The following is an 18,202-nucleotide window of genomic DNA, read 5'->3' as shown; positions in this document are numbered from 1 at the left end:
GAAGGAGCCAGTCGAGAGGCAAGGGAAGGGTGTGATGGGATTGGTGCTCTCACTACAAAGCAAGAAGGGTTTGGGGTTTTGGCCTTCCACCTCTTCCTCCATTCGCCAAGAAAAATAGTTGCTGTTCACAGTAGTATACAGTAGATTTTTTTCTGGTGATTGGGGCCTTTGAAGAATCCCTGAAACCTTAAGGGCAGAATTGATATACCCCCAAATCGCTTCATGCCTGGTGGCAAACTTTGAGTATTTCACCCAGTCCTTGCAACTGCAAGGATATGTGATCTTCCAGGTTTTCAAAATGGATATCATAACCTATAAAAGGCTTTGATGAACTCCCTTCAAAATGTCTGTTGCTTTTTGATGAGCGGGATAGGTTTCAAGGGAGGGAGTTCTGTCAGAACGTTAGTTTGAAATAATAAGTGTTGTGAGTTGAGAAGGTTTACTACAGAAAATTGCATGGATTTGTAACTAGTTGGGGGTTTTTGAGAGACTGTTTAACATCTGCTTCCGACTGGCTGCCGCTCTTAAAATCTTCAGGGATTTAAGATTTTAATTAGAAAGATTGCTTCGTCCGGGCACGTGACTTGTAATTGTGTGGAAACAAGACCCTGAAAGATTTCTTTTGCATTAATATAGCTGTAAAGGGGGAAAGGAGGGACGGTAGCTCAGTGGTAGAGCATCTGCTTGGTAAGCAGAAGGTCCCAGGTTCAATCCCCGGCATCTCCAACTAAAAGGGTTCCGGCAAATAGGTGTGAAAAACCTTAGCTTGAGACCCTGGAGAGCCGCTGCCAGTCTGAGTAGACAATACTGACTTTGATGGACCGAGGGTCTGATTCAGTATAAGGCAGCTTCATATATAAGGATTGGATGTGTGTGTGTGTGTCTTAAAAGGCCCCTTGAAAGCACACAGGAGACATATTGCCCATCACTCATTTTATTTCCTCTGGTAACCAGGAAAGCCTCACAGTCCTGGCTGCTAGCTTTCTAGCTGTTCATTTTTGCACCTTTCCCAGAAAACCTGATGCCCTGTTGTCTTTTTAGGGTTGCTAACTCCACCTTGGGAAATTCCTGTAAATTGAGGGGGAAGTACCTGGGGAGGGTGGAATTTAGGGAGGGAGCTTGGGGGGGAATGTGATGCCATAGAGTCTGCTCTCCAAAGTTGCCATTTTCTCCAGGGGAACTGATTTCTGTTTCCAGTGACCACTTGTAATTCTGGTAGAACTCCAAGTCCCACCTGGAGACTGGCAATCCAATATCATTTCCTAAGAAAAGCTGTGGGAAAGGTTAATAATGTCAAGAAGTAAAGCAAATAAATAATAACTTTGATTTTCACCTCCTTGCAATCAGAAGTAAGAAGTCACTAATAAGAACAGAACCCCAGGCTGAATTTAGTTTCAAAGACAATTTCCATTTTGTGCTTTGTTGCTTTTAAGAAGCAGAGCCATACTCAATGGATGGCCCACAGCTTACTAGTAAGAAAGAGAAAATAATTATCCGAAGCAAGACATTCTTTATAAACAGAGGTTTGTTCAGAACTGGTTTCTGTCGGCCGAAAGAAGGAAACACCAGAATTGTCCCCAAGAACATTGGTTTCTGAAATTCTGGAGGAATCTAGTCACGGGAATCACCTTGCAGCACCAAAATCACCATCCTGTCCTCACCTCTCTCGGCAAACTGGGACCATGATTAAACTGAGCCGAAAGGCCCGCTCCATGCTCTCCTTGGGCCTCAATTCCCTGGCTCTCTGCTTCTCCGTGTCAGCCTTCAGCACCAGCTACTGGTGCGAGGGGACCCACAAGGTGGTGAAGCCCCCCTGCCTCTCAGCGGTCAAGAAGGGGAACTGTGTGCCCATCAACAGCAACGAGACAATGGATGGGAATGTGACCATGGACCCCCATGTCGTCCAATACATCTGGGAGACGGGAGAAGACAAGTACGCTTTTCGATATTTCCACACGGGCTTCTGGTTGTCCTGTGAGGAACACCATGGAGGTATGTAATTGGTTGATATCTCAGGTCCCCTCCAGTCGTCTCTGATTCTGGGGTGCCATTGCTTTCACAACGTTTTCAAGGCAGACGTTTTATGGGGTGGTTTGCCATTGCCTTCCCCAGTCATCTACACTTCCCCCCCAGCAAGCTGGGTACTCATTTTACCCACCTCGGAAGGATGGAAGGCTGAGTCAACCTCAAGCCAGCTACCTGAAAACCCAGCTACCGCCGGGAATCAAACTCAAGTCATGAGGAGAGCTTAGGACTATCAGAGGGACAAGACAGAGATGGGCAAGAGGTTGGGGCAGTGTTTAAGTTAGTGTGAGCTAGCTCACAGTTTTCTTAGCCTCTGGCTCGCACATTTCTGTCTTAGCAGAAAAATGGCCCCAGAGCAAACTAATTTATGCAGCAACTCACAACTTTAATGTCAGCAGCTCACGAAGTAGAATTTTTGCTCACAAGACTCCATAGCTTAGAGGGAGCATTGTTTGGGGGGCTAGCAATGAGTAATGCGGAGAGGGAAAGGCAAAGTCCAAGAGCAGAATGAGAGGAGGCTACAGAGTAGTCCCAGTCCACATTCCGTAGCCATCAAGACATGGACTCCGCTGTTACCAGGGCTGGCATCAGCATACCTTGAGGTGGGGCATCTGCCAGGGCCCAAAAATTCTGGCAGAGACCACTGACCCCTACGCCTACCTGTATACTTCCTTGGCCACCTTCCTGCACACTCTTCCCTCACCCACTCACTTGGGAGCATTCTGCCTCCTGTGCTCTCAGCTACCTGGGCTGCCCGGCACCTCCAGGAAAAAGTGTCTGGTGGTATAAGCTGTAATCCTTATGATAACAGTGGCACTCCCAGCCCCTCCTCACTGCCCTGTGCCTTTGAGGAAAAAGCATCCGGGTGGCTGTTAGCAGGGGAGGGATTGTGAGTAGGCGGAGGAAAGATTTGGTGGGGGCAGAAACCAGGGCTGGCCCTGCCACTAGGCAAACTAGGTGATTGCCTAGGATGCCAGTCTGCAGCGCCCCCCCCATGTAACTTGGTGATGTTATCAGTGTGGGGGGGCACCAGGAGTTAGCCTTGCCTAGGGTGCCCCCTTGGCCCAGAGTGGTAAGCTGCAGTACGGCAGTCCAAACTCTGCTCACGACTTAAGTTCGATCCCAGCAGAAGCTGGGTTCAAGTAGCTGGCTCTAGGTTGACTCAGCCTTCCATCAGTAAAATGAGTACCCAGCTTACTGGGGGGAAAGTGTAGATGACTGGGGAAGGCAATGGCAAACCACCCCGTAAAAAGTCTGCCATGAAAATGTGATACGATGTCACCTCATGGGTTGGTGCCTGTACAGGGGGGGACTACCTTATTAGGGTGCCAGACAGTTTAGGGCTGGCCCTGGCAGAAATGGAACTGTGAGGGGGTGTCCTGAGGGGGCTAAGCACTCTCTGCTTAGGGCACCTCAGAACCTGGAACTGGCTGTGAGCTGTTCCCAAGGTCATTGTTAATTGAATGGGGTTACCCTGTCCCCAGACTGACTCTTGTGAACCTCCCCCACCCAAATATTTTCTGGGGTGTGGAGAAAAACAGCTGATCTGGGCTGTGTGCTGCTACATACAAATGGCTCACGACATGATCACAGGCACTGACCAGGAGCAGTCTGTGTGTGATGGCCATATTGTATAAACCAGCCATGAGGTAATTTGGGAAGATAGCGAGGTCTTGAGAACAGAAGGGAGGTGAGCAAAAATGGCAGGCCAGGCCCAAGGCTTCTTAGCACCTGGGGAAGAGCGTCCAAATGGCACGCACACGCTTGGGTTCATATTTAATAATATCATGGATCACTGACTGTTCAGCAACCTTTAATAGCAACCCAGAGCTCTGTCGCCTGGGGCTATCTACCCACTCGACTTAATGGGAGGGCCGTCCCTGGAAGAGAGTTTGACAAATTGCATGGAGAGAAAATGCATTTTCGGGTGGAGCGAGAAAGCCTTGAGGCACAGATGAGGAAACAGGATAAGGAAATTGATGGGGCTGCTAGAAAATGAACTTTGCAGGGTGTGGAGTATTGAAAAATGGGACAAGAAATATGGGCCAAGTGTATTATCTCTGTGGCCTGGCTGCCAACTGAACCCCAGCCGTAATGGGTATCCAACACACTTGTGGTGTGGGAGGTTCTTGTGCAGTACTAACTATCTTAAGAAACAGCCTCAAGATGACGGGGTTTCCCTGGCACATTCAGAATTACCCTGAAGTAGATGTAGGGTTGCCAGCCTCCAGGGGGCAGTTGGAAATCTCCAGGGACGAAAACAGATCTCCAGGTGATAGAGATCAGTTCACTGGAGAAAATGGCCGATTCAGAAGGGGTACAGTATGGCATCATGCCCCATTGAAGTCCCTCCCCTCTCCAAACTCTTCCATCCTCAGGCTCCACCTCCCAAATATCCAGCCCAACCCAGAGCAGGAAAACCCTTAGTAGGTAGCCAGATAATGATACCTCTCTTTCCAGAGGTGCATTGGGAGTGTCTATTCCAAGGGAACATTCTCTCTCACACCCTGTGAGTTGCAGGGTGGGGGGTGGGGGGGCTTGCTTCAGGATTGCGTGATCTGCAGGGTGCAGTTGCAGGAGACCAGCTGCGAGGCCAATCTGCTGCAGCCTATGCTCTTTCTTTGCAAGAGATTTTGGACTGCAGCGATTGGCCCATGCCCTGTCTCTGCATTGTTTGGTGGCATCACACCAACATGCCACAGCTGGCCACTCTTTAACCGACTGGTGCCCTCTATTCTTTGACTGGTGCCTTCTATTCAAGCTGGGCTGATTCTGCCCACACCTCACAGGTGGTCGTAGTGATTCCAGAGCCCTGGGCAGAAAGCTCAGGATGGGGGCTCTGGTGGAACTGGTGACCCACAGCTGGCCTCCCAGGACAATGCAAGAAGTGGTTCACGCCCCATGAGAGCAGGTGGGAGCTGCAGCCTGAGGGATGGCTGGAACCTCCTCTGCCTTCTCTTTCTCCCCGTCCTTTTGGGAAGGGGCATGGTGTTTGGGGCCCCTCCCAGTGAGAGGCCCAGGGCAGCTGCCCCTGTTGCCCATTGGCAAAGACCATTCCTGCCACCACAAAGGGGGTTTTTAGGGGGGAGTGGACGTGCATCCTAGCTCAGCTGAAACCAAAGCTACTCTCCCATTTCAAAGCTGGGAGGCGGAGGAAAGAAATGGAAAGCTTTACTGCTTGGGAGGGGGAGTCTTGGAGTTCAATAAGTGCCTGTTTCACCACCAGTTTGGGCTAAACTGGACTCTTTCTGCTTTTGTTGTTCCTCCCCTTGCCAGAAGAGAAGTGCCGGAGCTTCATAGAGCTGCCCCCGGAGTCAGAAAAAGGTGAGATGTTGGGAGGGGGTTGAGGGCAAGGCAGCAGGACCATTTGTTTAGAAGAAAAATGGGTGGGGTCTGATAGAATAAGTGAAGCTTTTATTGCTGAGTCACACCATTAGTTCTTGGCCAGGATTTTCTGTTCCAATAGTATTTGTTGAAGACAGATTCCCCACCCCTACCCCAAGCCTTGCAACCAGGAATCCTCAGGGCTTTTTTTGTAGAAAAGGCCCAACAGGAACTCATTTGCATACAGGCCACACTCCCCTTGGTGTCACCATTGTTTTTCTTTAAAAGCCCAACAGGAACTCATTTGCATAGTAGGCCACACCCCCTGAGACTAAGCCAGCTGGAACTGAGTTCCTGTGTGTTCCTGCTAAAAAAAAAAAAAGCCCTGCTTTTAATCTAGAAATGCCAAAGATAGAAGCTGGGGCCTTCTGTGTGTGAATCACCATTGTCATTGTGCCTTCTAATAGTCAAGTGGCTCACCCCAATTATGGTTAGGAAACAGAACAAATAGACAAGGCAGGAACTTCTACACACACTGTAGGGATGCATAAAACTATGACCGTGCATGTATCAAAAGGGGGAAGACTCCTAAAATTTAAAAATAAGTTTTGTAGAAAAAGCCCAGCAGGAACTTATTTGCCTATTAGGCCTCATCCCCTGATGTCACCATTGTTTCACAAAGGGCTTTTTTTTTGTAGAAAAAGCCCAGCAGGAACTCATTTGGATTTTAGGCCACACACCCTTACGCCAAGTCAGCTGGAACTGCATTCCTGCTCAAAAAAAGCCCTGCTCTTCCTATGATTCCTTGCAAGGCTGGGGTTTTGTTATTACCTCAGAAACCTGCTATCATGCTCAAACTCTTTCCCTCTAAGCTGAGTTAGTGTGAGCTAATGGGAGTTTTTTTAGTCTCCGACTCACACATTTTTGTCTCAGCTCAAGAAAAATGGCCCCAGAGCAAACATATTTATGCAGCAGCTCACAACTTTAATGGCAGTTGCTCACAAAGTAGAATTTTTGCTCACAGCTTAGAAGGAGTATTGCTCCAGACTACAGTGATTAGTCCCTTTGGAGAAAATGGGTGCTTAGGTTGCCCCAAGAACCACAGCGGTGGTGGCCAGGGGGCACTTAGCAGCTTCCCTCCCCTGGCCACCACTGCTGTGGTTCTTGGGGCACCCAACAGGAAGTCAGGGGGCAGGGCCCACAGGCCCCCCTGTAGCTACAGGCCTGCTGTGGACATTATAAAGCATTGTCAAACAGCTCTTCCAGAAGCCAGTGTGAGGCAGGGGCTGCCTAAAATCCCAAATGCTCCTAGCTTGATTCCAGAGATTCTGAACTCCACCCCTAGCTTTGTGGCTCTTGTTAGACAGATATCTGTTCTCAAGTTCCTCTGCAGCCAATGGTTGAGGCATCCATGGCTCCATCTCCTGTCTCACCCTCAACTCCCCTTTGCTTTCTAGGAGTGTTGTGGCTGTCAGTTGCCTCAGAATTCCTCTATATCATCCTGCTGAGCGTGGGGTTCTTGCTGATGTGCTTGGATGCCATTTACTATGCCAACTTCATTGATGGACTCAAGATCAACGCTTTTGCTGCTGTCATCACTGTTCTCTCAGGTATCTCTGTCTCCCCTTCTCCTCCGCCAAACAGTGGAGTCCTCATCCATCCCTGAGTGGCCACTATTATAAGGGCATTAGAAACAAATAGACCTGACCTGGATAGCCCAAGCAAGCCTGATCTCTCAGAAGCTAAGCAGGGCCGACTGTGGTTAGTACTTGGATGGAAGTCTGTCCTTGAAATACCCAGTCAGGAGGCAGGGGCAGGCATATTCAGCCACCTCCCTGAATACCCTCCAAGCACCCAGTAGGGGTCAGTCACCATAGGTCAACATGACTTCCAGGTGCAGACATACCCACACCCACAAAAGAAAAAAAATCAAAACTATTCCCCCAAAGAAACAAATGGAGACACCAGCCAGAGGCCTCTCACTGGTTAGGCCCTCCCTCCCACATTTGCTCCTCTGAGTGGCAGAAGAAAAGCCGCAGGCTGAAAATAACATCCCACAATGGTGATGTCACATCCATCCCCAAACCCAAATGTGGCAGAAGCACATCAGGTGATGATCTGGCTACCCTCGAAACCCCCATGGTAATTATTGTGGAGCTTTTAGGGATAGCCAGAGCATCTGGGGGTTCAGGTGGATGTGAAATCACACATAGCACCATAGAGTTTTGGGGCAGATGTGACATTACATGTCTCCAGATGCCACTTCTGCCCAGTGCCCCATCCCAAATGCTTCTGGAATGTCGGCTGGCAGCCTCCTGTGATAACTTAGGAACAACTCATTTCAAATAAAGATCTGGAAATTGCAGGGCAGCACTTAGCAATGGATGTAGTCAAATAACAAAACAAAAAACAAAATGTTGTTCTACTGCTTCAGGCCAACATGGCTGCCCGCCGGGAAATAACAAAACAGTTGTTGATTTTAGCTTGACCTTTGGGTCTAGGTTGCTCCTGAGTCCTTGACACATGAAAATGAAAATAGCAGCTGGCTACTGCCTGAATGCAATATAGATACTGCTGAATCAAAGTACTGCAAAAACTGCTGTACAGATGCTTGAATTCAGTGGCACTGACAAGAAGCATAGGTGCACTGCTGCCAAAGACAGCAAGATGCAATAGTTGCAACACCTATTTCCCCTGTATTTCATTGCCTTAGTTCCTTCATCCCCAGCATATCGTTCTTGACTACGTTCCGTTGCCAGTTCTGTATCATACTGTATATTGCAGTCAGATAGTGTAATGAAGCCCCATGGATTTTTTTTCCTAATTAAAACCAGCCAGAGAGATTATTTTGGGCATGTAACAGCTGGAAGGGGAAAAGTTGCTTTTGCCATTTCACTGATTGGTATTGCAGCCTCCAGAGGCTGCTTTTCAATTAAAAAATAGATATGATTATAGTTATGGTTTACTGCCCTTATACATTTTTTTTAACATGGACAACAGACACACAAATGTTCTAACTTTTTTTAAAAGTGGGAGTTTCCAGACCTGTATTTGCTCCACAAGGATTATTGCACATGCCTAGGTTCTTATGACTGAAGTACACTAGCAAACCACTGGCACCCTTTCTCATCCATCCACGTTGATGCATTCATTGTCTACAGCACAAATGTGAGATGCTGGAGTCATCAGCCAGAGGCTGGGTCAGCCAGAACCAGGTGTTCTGCTTAACAAGGGCTGTGGTGGAAGGTATAGCATATCTGAATGCTTCCTCATGGGGAAAAAATACCCGATGCATTAAAAGACAACAACAGCATGTTAGGGGCAAGGCTCGGCTGAACTTTTTTCTCTACATTATCAGCTCTGCAGGCAGGACCAAAGAAAGACATATCAAGGCCCTAAATGATGCCAGATTTAAGAGTCCCCATAGCACTTATTTATTGATTTGATTTGATTTGTATCCCACCTTCCCCACCGAAGCAGGCTCAGGGTGGCTCACAGCATAAGAACACCACAACAGTTAAAACAATACATATTATAAACCATACATTCTATAAAATTATTCATTCAGTAATTAGAACAATCAACATTTGGTTTGGTGCTAAGATCTAGATGTTATTATCCCCCAAACATATATTATTCTAACACTGAAATCTATTTTATATTTAGAGGCCTCTCATAATCCAAGGCTAGGGAAGATCTTTAGGCTGGGAGAAAAAGGTTGGATTCAGATGAAATTTCCCAGTGGCAGAATGGAGCTTTCCTGCCTCCCTCCCTCCTCTCACTGTAGCCCACTGATCTCCATGAAATGCTACTCTTGTAGGATCAGAGAAATGACATGGAGGACAGGAAGGGGAAATTGACAGAAATTGCTTCAGGAAGATGTGAAATCACACAAACTATCATTGCCAGTTTAGTCTGGTTCGACTATTGGCTGGCAACTGGGGGGGTGGGGCTGAGGGGTGGGAACAAATGATGCTATGACATTACTTCTAGCAAATACCCAGAAGTGATGTCATGTTGCTGGCATGACATCGATCTGACACTAGATGTTGTCATCCTGCCAGTGACATGATGTCACTTCCGAGTATTCACTAGAAGTAGGGTTGCCAAGTCCTCTTCATCCCCCAGCGGGGGACAGCCGTCCTTGCACTGCGTGTCGAAATGACATCACCCAGAAGTGATGTCATCAAAATGGCAGCGACTGTGTGGGGGCGCTCTAGGCATTTCTGGGAAAACTCTATGGTTTTCCCGGACGCTGTAGCCATTTGGGAGGTTAAAACTCTATGGTATCTATTGTTGCGGGTGATGTCATCGCGGCAGTGATACGGCGGGAGGTTCCCTCTGCCGGCCCAATGTGGGCCAGTGAGTTGAGAACCTCCTGGGTCGGGGGGTTGGCAGCCCTAACTAGAAGTGACATCACGCAATTGGTGTGGTGCCATTTTAACAAGTTCCCCCCATCCTCCCGCTGGCCCCCAGCAGGCTGGTGGGCAACCGTGATGGGAGGTCTCACATCAAAATGGGAGACCTGGTTTCCCTATCCAAAACCCTAAATGGCAGCTTATTTCGCTTGTGCGTAAAACTGGATGAGAAACGACATGGGGGACAGGAAGAGGAAATTGGCAGAAAGTGCTTCAGGTGGATGTGAAATCACACACACTACCATATTTAGTCTGCCAGTTTAGTCTGGTTCCACTATTGGCTGGCAACCGGGGGTGGGGTGAGGGGTGGGAACTGAAGGAATGATGCTATGACATTACTTCCAGCAAATATCCAGAAGTGATGTCATGTTGCCAGCATGACATTGATCTGACACTAGATGGTGTCATCCTGCCAGTGACATGATGTCACTTCCAAGTATTCACTAGAAGTGACATCACACAATTGGTGTGGTGCCATTTTAACAAGTTCCTCCCATCCTCCCACTGCCCCCAGCAGGCCAGTGGGCAACAGCAATGGGAGGTCTCACATTGAAATGGGAGATCTGGTTTCCCTATCCAAACCCCTAAACGGCAGCTTATTTAGCTTGTGCGTAAATCTGGATCCGTCTGCCAGAAGATTCAGGGTACCAGGAAGCATTCAGCCACATGGTCTCTTCCACCTATAGTTTAAAGTGTGGAGTTGCTGGAGGCTGGAGATCTCCTGGGATTACAACCGATCTCGAGACTACCGAGATCAGTTTCCCTGGAGAAAATGGCTGCTTTGGAAGGTGGACTCTCTGGCATTGTTCCCTGCTGAGGTCTCTCCCCAAGCCCTGCCCTCCCCAAACTCCACCCTCAAATCTCCAGGGATTTCGCAAGCAGGACTTGGCAGCTCTATCTAGAAGCACTTGGTTCTTGATTCTCCTGGTTATATACCTTGGCCCTTTTGCTTTTGTGGTTTCCCTTCAGGGTCCTCTCAGGCTGCGTCCTGTTTGGAATGCTAGTGGTTTTGAAATCAGAATAAGAGCAGCTGGGAGCTTGGTTCAATCCTTTTGTTCAATCCCTCTACCTCCAGGAACTCAGAATGGGAAGAGAGAATTCAGCCAGCATTAGGGTTCCCAATCTTCAAGTGATGGCTGGAGATATCTTGGAATTACTACTGGTTTCCAGATGACAGAGCTCAGGTCCCCTGGAGAAAATGGCTGCTTTGAAGAGTGGATTCTGTGACATTCTTTTCTGCTGAAGTCCCTTCCCTCCCCAAATCACACCTTCTCCAGGCTCTACTCCCCAAATGTCCAGGAATTTCCAAACTCAGAGTTGGCAACCCTAGCCAGCATTCTGGGGTCATCCTCTTCTCCTCATCCCCAGTGCAGGCCTTTTACTTAGAGGTCACCACTAGGATTTTTTTGCCTTCCTGGCTCTTACTCTGGTTGGTTTAAAGAGCCCAGGGAAGGCCACCCATATGCTGTATCCCCTTTCTTGTAAGTATTTGGCTTCTTCTCCTCTGGCCTTGGCAGTACCACACCTCTTTGCCCGCCGTACCTCATACAGCATCTCTGAGGGTTGCTTTGGTCATCAGGTTGCCAGCCTCCAGGTGGGGCCTGGAGATCTTCTATGTTTCCAACTGATCTCCAGCTGGCAGAGATCAGCTCCCCTGGAGAAAAGGGCTGCGTTGAAAGGCGGACTCCATGGCATTGTATCCTGCTGAGGCTCCTCCCCTCCCTAAATCCCTCCCTCTCCTGGATCCACCCCCAAAGTCTCCAGATATTTTCCAACATAGACTTGGCAACCCTAGTTTGGAGTGCGTCTGGCAGAAGGGTGGCCAAACTTGCTTAATGTAAGAACCATAAAGAATAAACATCAGATGATTGAGAGCCACAAGATATGAACATTGGATGTTTGAGAACTGCAAGACTCATTTTTATTAAAACTTAAAACTGGACTTGGTGGCATAGCTGTCTTACGTGCTCACTTTTTCCCCTCGTCTCTTTCCCCGCTCTAGGTGACTGGGTGATCTCTATGGTGGAGGAGCAGGGCTTGCAAGGGAAGCCCTCTTTCCCCACTTCATACAGGGTGGAAATAGTTGCCTACATATGGGTCAGCACTCAGAGGCTGACTTAGGTCCCGATGCTATGCATACTTACTAAAGAGTAAGGCTCAACCTCTGGGAGCTGTACATTATGTGTGAAAGAACCACGTGTGGCTCCCGAGCCACAGTTTGGCCGCTCCTGGTCTGGCAGATGTTGCTGGCCTTTCACTGTGACCTGTGCTGTGGGTGACCAAAGTGGACATACACAGAATGACATCTGAACACTGGCTTCCCAAATCTGCCCATCCCTCTGTCCATTGTGTCACAGGACTCTGTCCTCATTCAGCCAAAGCTGATGGCCAAGGAAGTGGTATAGTGGCCCTGTAGGGTTGTCCCACTGTGGGTTAGTAAATTCCTGGAGATTTGGGGGTGGAGTCTGGAGAGTTTGGTATTCTGGCTTCAAGACCAGAGCGGATTAAGTCTTTTGACCAGGTAGTGCCAACTCATGTCCAAGAAATTAATTCATAGAAAAACTGATTTTTATTCTACTGCAGAAAGGTTCAGAACTCGTCCCATCAGCTGGCTGGGTAGCAAAGTTCATCCTGAAAGGGCAGAGTTTATTTCTCAGATCTTGTAGTGGAAAAGAGATTGTTCTTGGTATACTTGCTTGGTATAGAGGCAGAACAAAGACAGAAGAAAAAAGCAACAAAACACTTTTTCGTGGGCTTCAAGCTTGAGCCAATATAATAGGCTAATGTGGAGACACAAGACCTACGAAGTATCTAAATTACATATCCCAGCATGCATAAGGAATTAAAGATGCAGGGATATTAACTGAGCTATTACATACAGTTTACTAAACTCTGCTGGGGGCAGCACAGGTGGGATTTGGGGGAGGGCAGGGATCTCAGTGAGTTATAATGCCATAAAGTCCACCCTCCAAAGCAGCCATTTTCTTCAGGGGAACTGATCCCTGTTGTCTAGAGATCAGTTGTAATCCCAGGAGATCTCTACACCCTACCTGGGGTGGGGTCAGCAAACCTAAAAAGCCCTGAAGGGTGCTACAGTGGCAGGGCATACTCTGAATAACCTTACTTCTCTCTGCCTACCTCAACAGGGCTCCTGGGCATGGTTGCCCATATGATGTACATGACCGTCTTTCAGGTGGCGGTGAACCTGGGACCGAAAGACTGGAGGCCCCAGACCTGGTACTATGGATGGTCATTTGGGTAAGTCGCCGGTCACCATTCCACAGCCAAGGAGCACCAGCAGGGAACTGCCACAAATAACGTCCCCTTGGGTGGTTTGGTTCTGTGGAGAGAACCATTCCACACAATATAGACAGGGTCTGGGCTTGTGTAAAGCCCTTCAAGAGTAGAATCATAGAGTTGGAAGGTACCTTCAGGGTCATCTAGTCCAACCCCTTGCACAATGCAGGAAACTCACAAATACCTCCCCCTAAATTCACAGGATCCTCATTGCTGTCAGATGGCCCTCTAACCTCTGTTTAAAAACCTCCAAGGAAGGAGAGCCCACCACCTCCTGAGGAAGCCTGTTCCAATGAGGAACCGCTCTAACAGGAAGTTCTTCCTAATGTTGAGCCAGAAACTCTTCTGATTTAATTTCAACCCATTGGTTCTGGTCCTACCTTCTGGGGGCCACAGAAAACAATTCCACACCATCCTCTATATGACAGCCCTTCAAGTACTTGAAGATGGTGATCATATCACCTCTCAGCCACCTCCTCTCCAGGCTAAACATCCCCAGCTCCTTCATAGGACTTGGTCTCCAGACCTCTCACCATCTTCATTGCCCTCCTCTGGACCCGTTCCAGCTTGTCTATATCCTTCTTAAAATGTGGTGCCCAAAACTGAACACAGTACTCCAGGTGAGGTGTAACCAGAGCAGGGTAAAGTGATACCATCACTTCATTTGGTAGGCCAGATTTTTGTCCTGCTCTTCAAAGAGCTCAGGATGAAATAGACAGCTCTTCCCCCTCCCTTCCACTTTTTATCCTAACAGACAACCCTGTGAGGTAGGCTCAGTGACTGAGAGACAGTGACTGGCTCAAGGCTGCCCGCATCTTCTATCAGCCTCCTTTCCACCTGTCTGCATCAGAGGGGCAGGTGAGACAAGGATAGGGTTACCAGGCCTGCTTTCTGTGGCCCATTCATTCCCTCTTCTTGTTTGTCTAAAGAACAGTTAGAATGGCTCCTGCATGGACCTGGGTTTTCTGGCCACTGTGACACAGGGTGTTGGACTGGCTGGGCCATTGGCCTGATCCAACATGGCTTCTCTTATATTCTTATGACCCTTGTGCTTAAATGACCACACAACACTGTATTAAAAAGAACAATAACCCTGCAGATTGTTTTTCAAAGCTGAAAAACTGCTCTGGGGAATGAGGGCAGGTTCTTCATGATGAAGCAGGTGCTCAGACAATCGGGGCTCTGCATGGCCCCTGAGCTCAGCCCTCAAGAGAAGATTGTATGCAGGGCTTTTTTTTGTAGCAGGAACTCCTTTGCATATTAGGCCACACACCTCCGATGCAGCCAATCCTCCAAAAGCTTACAATACGCCCTGTAAGAAGAGCCTTGTAAGGTCTTGGAGGATTGGCTACATCGGGGGTGTGTGGCCTAATATGCAAAGGATATACAAAATATACAATATACAAAATATATGTATACAGTATACAAATATACAAAAAAAGCCCTGATTATTCGTGTAACAACAGTGCGATGGGTGGAACTCTCAGGGGGAAACAGCTCTTGTTTTTATATACATTTAAACTTTCCTTTTCTCAGCCTGGTTCCGTTCTGCCAACTACAATAGCAAATGAGAGATGGGTGGGTGGATGGGAGCGGGGGTATCGTATCAATGGAAAGGAGGAAATGGCACCAGTTGAGAGGACGGGACGGGAGTGATGTGAGAGTGGGAAAGCAGACTTGAACTGACTGTCCCTTCTCTGCTTTTTCTGCTCTGCAGGATGGCCTGGCTCTCCTTCACGCTCTGCATGTCTTCCTCTGTGCTGACCCTCAACACCTACACCAAGACCATCTTGGAGTTCAAGTACCGCAGGCGGATTTTTGAGAAACACACAGCATCGGCAGGGAGTGGTGGAGGCCCCGGCTCGCCTACCCTGGCTCCTGATCTCGAACGTTTCCTGTGGGATAAATACATCTTCAGCGTTAGTGACTCTCTAGACTTCTCCCTCAGCCCGCCGGGCCCGGTGGCTCCTGGTGGGGGACGCAAGTCCTATCTGGGGGGCTACGCTGGGCTCGCAGGGGGACGCAGTGGGGATGCTGGGGATGATGACGATGGTGAGCCGTGCTAGAGAACGGACTGGGGGCAGAGAAGGGGGCCACCCTCCTTCACAACCCTTCTCTTCTATTGACTCACCTTCCCACATCTTGCTATAACCATTCACCTCCACCAATCCATCTTTTAGTTAGTTCCATGAGGGGACCAGACAGCTCAGTAGATTTCGAGCTGGATAAAACTGCAAGATAGAGACCTATGGCAAGGGGGCCACCGATGCCCCATAAGCAGCCTTAGGAGTTAACTTGGGGGCAGCACTCTTTTCAGGATGCTAATAATATGGCGTGCCATCTGAATGTGCCCCAGTAGAGGCATTTCCTGTTCATTTCGGTGGGGCTTGCAAGGAGCAAGTTCCTTGTTGCATCGTGTCCTACAGGCCCAGTCTGTCTACCTTCCCACATGTGCCTCAATAGAGGCAGCCCAGCCTTTCCCCCCAAAGTGATTTTCCACTACTCTGTTTTCTCCCCACAACAACCCTGTGAGGTTGGTGAGGCTAAGAGTGTGTGACCGGCCTAAGGTCACCCAGCGAGCTCCCACAGCAGAGGGCGGATTCGCACCTGGGTCTCCCAGATCCAAATCAGACACTTTAACCCAGCATGGTGTCGGCAGGCAACATCACCCCTGCCAACACCATTCTGCAGCAAGTGTTTTTAGAATTCTGGCCACCCTCCAAAGCAGCCATTTTCTCCAGAGGACCTCATCTCTGTAGTCTGGAGATGGGCTGCTAGTCTGGGGATCCCCAGGCCCCACCTAGAGGCTGGTATTCCTACAAGTATTTCTTTTGAGTGTGTCACAGCAAAGTCAGCCCTACTATGAGGCAACCTGTGGCAGCTACCCTAAAAGAACCCATTGTGGGAGGGTGGACAGATCGGGCCTGTAGGACATGATGCGACAAGGAACTTGCTCCTTGCAAGCCTCACAGAAATGAACAGGGGGCACACAGAAGCACAGAAGTGTGCCTGCCCCAAAAGAACTTCTTCCTCATGGGCTGCACCTAGGGATGCCAGCCTCCAGGTGGGACCTGGAGATCCCCAGGAATTTCAGCTCATCTCCAGACTGCAGAGATCAGTTCCCCTGGAGAAAATGGAGGCTTGGGTGAGTGGGTTCTGTGGCCACCACAGAGGTCCCTGTCCTCCCCAGGCTCTGCCCCCAAATCTCCAGGAGTTTCCCAGTCTGGAGCTGGCAACCCTACCTGCCACCCCACCCCCTGCCGGTGGCCACAGGAGACCTGGCAACCCAAGCTGTGCCCCTTCGTTGGGTTTTCTGTCTCAGATCCCTCCGTATCATAGACAGCCACACAAAGCAGCCTCCTCGTGTCCTTCAAATGGAAAAGTAAATGGAGTTGCACTTTACGGATTTGGCAGCACAGATGTTAGGGGGTGTCTTGGGGTGGCCACGGATTCTTCAGTGCCCGAGAGCTTCCTCCGCCTTCTGAAACACGTCATTTATTCATTTAGTTGCAGCCTGCAGCTGGCCGGCTCCCAGGCCCCTGGAACGAGCTGCAGAGACAATTTTTCTGCCTTGTTATTTAAGCGTTACAGCATCACTCGGTGTTGGAGGATAACCATAGACCTCTTCCCACTTGCTGGCTGCTCCGGTAATCCCTTATTTATCATCAGTTAATCCTTATCAGGGGACTCTGTCTGTCCATCTATAGAAGGTTGTATTTCCATGTGTAGAAAAGACGGGAAGAAATCCCATTGAACTCAGCGATTTTGGCATAAACCTGCGTTTGTTCTGTCTGTAAACGAGGGCCAGAGTTAGGGTTGCCTGTGTTGCCAAGTCCCTGCCAATACTCCCTCTAAGCTGTGGAGCCTTGTGAGCAAAAATTGTACATTGTGAGCCACTGATAAGTCGTGAGCTGGTGCATACATTAGTTTGCTCTGGGGCTATTTTTCCTGAGCTAAGACAAAAATGTGTGAGCCAGAGGCTAAAAAACTGTGAGCTAGCTCACACTAACTCAGCATAGAGGGAACACTGGTCCCTGCCCTCCCGCCCTGCCCCCCAGCCACTGGCGGGGGGATGAAGGGGTATGGTTGTCAGATAGAGGTTGGGGAACTCCTGGAGACAGGGATCTCAGTGGGTTATAGTGCCAAAGAGTTCACTGCCCAGAGTAGGGGTGGTCAAACTTGTTTAACCTAAGAGTCACATAGAATAAACATCAGATATTAGAGAGCCACAAGATTTGAACATCAGATATTTGAGAGCCTCAAGACAGATGAAGGAAGGAAGGAAGGAAGGAAGGAAGGAAGGAAGCAACTTTAAATTTCAATGCATTCTCCAAGCCACTGACTAACTTGGCTTGGAAAAGTGATTTAAAGAGAGAAATGCCTCCTTCTCCAAGCAGGTTGATTGGGGGGTGGGGGCTTCAGGAGCCACACAATATGTGTGAAAAAGCCACATGTGGCTCCGGAGCCACAGTTCGGCCACTCCTACTCCAGAGCATCCATTTTCTCCAGAAGAGTTGATCTCTGTAGTCTGGAGATGAGCTTTAAATCTAGAGGATTCCCCGGATCCAACCAGGAGGCCAGTGTCCCAGGCCAAAGCAGATGTCATGGCATCCAAGGGTCAGACCTGTGGATGCCGCACTGTCTAGTTTGGTCCTCAGATTCCTAGGCAATGCAGCATGTGTTCTGCAAACATAGGTACCTTCCTGGCCACCACCGTGGCGTGAACCTTCCTCTCCGCCAGCCCATGGATTGCTCAAGTATTTTAAGGGGGAAGATTCCCACCCACCTCACATGTGTGGCTCGTCCTGTGTTTCAGCTGTGTGTTCCTGGCCTCCGCTGCTAATCGTTCGCTCCTTTCACCCACCAGTGCATGAAAGAAGGCCGCTTCAGCCCATTGCCTGCATGGCTTGCCCTCGCTATTAGGAGGAGTTTTAAACAAGCGGTGTGTTGTTTTCAGACGTTTTCAAGGTATCTTGGAGTACGCGTGTACCAAAACTCGGCTTTCTGTCGGTTGTGGAAATAGTCTAACGATTTTTATAGCCTCCTTTCTCCTCCTCCGCCCCATCCCAACTGGTGACAGTCTGTCACTGAGTGAGGCCCAAGTATCTTGACGTATATGGTACATATACTAATATGGT

General features: G+C 49.0%; 1 protein-coding gene across 2 annotated transcripts; it reads left to right on the top strand.

The window, feature by feature from the left end:
• Positions 1 to 1,446: 1,446 nt before the first annotated feature.
• LOC132584033 (germ cell-specific gene 1-like protein) lies at positions 1,447 to 15,144 on the top strand. Of its 2 annotated transcripts, none has more exons than XM_060255808.1 (5): positions 1,447 to 1,992; positions 5,305 to 5,349; positions 6,807 to 6,959; positions 12,914 to 13,025; positions 14,782 to 15,144. In XM_060255808.1, the coding sequence occupies exons 1-5, from the start codon at positions 1,683 to 1,685 to the stop codon at positions 15,128 to 15,130; spliced, it is 969 nt and encodes a 322-aa protein (XP_060111791.1). In that variant the 5' UTR covers positions 1,447 to 1,682; the 3' UTR covers positions 15,131 to 15,144. The 2 variants fall into 2 exon arrangements, with proteins under 2 accessions (XP_060111791.1, XP_060111790.1); XM_060255807.1 differs by having other exon boundaries at positions 5,302 to 5,349.
• Positions 15,145 to 18,202: the final 3,058 nt, after the last annotated feature.

This window comes from Heteronotia binoei, chromosome 15 (genome assembly GCF_032191835.1).
Source record: "Heteronotia binoei isolate CCM8104 ecotype False Entrance Well chromosome 15, APGP_CSIRO_Hbin_v1, whole genome shotgun sequence".
Classification (NCBI taxonomy): Eukaryota; Metazoa; Chordata; class Lepidosauria; order Squamata; family Gekkonidae; genus Heteronotia; species Heteronotia binoei.
This window is presented reverse-complemented; position numbering and strand designations above follow the sequence as displayed.

What these genes read in the sequence shown, in the direction of transcription:
- LOC132584033 (XM_060255807.1), top strand. Translation starts at nt 1,683, where the DNA reads ATGATTAAACTGAGCCGAAAGGCCCGCTCCATGCTCTCCTTGGGCCTC. An exon ending in CTGTGAGGAACACCATGGAG is followed by an intron (nt 1,993 to 5,301) that starts GTATGTAATTGG and finishes TCCCCTTGCCAG; the next exon opens with AAGAGAAGTGCCGGAGCTTC. An exon ending in TGTCATCACTGTTCTCTCAG is followed by an intron (nt 6,960 to 12,913) that starts GTATCTCTGTCT and finishes CTACCTCAACAG; the next exon opens with GGCTCCTGGGCATGGTTGCC.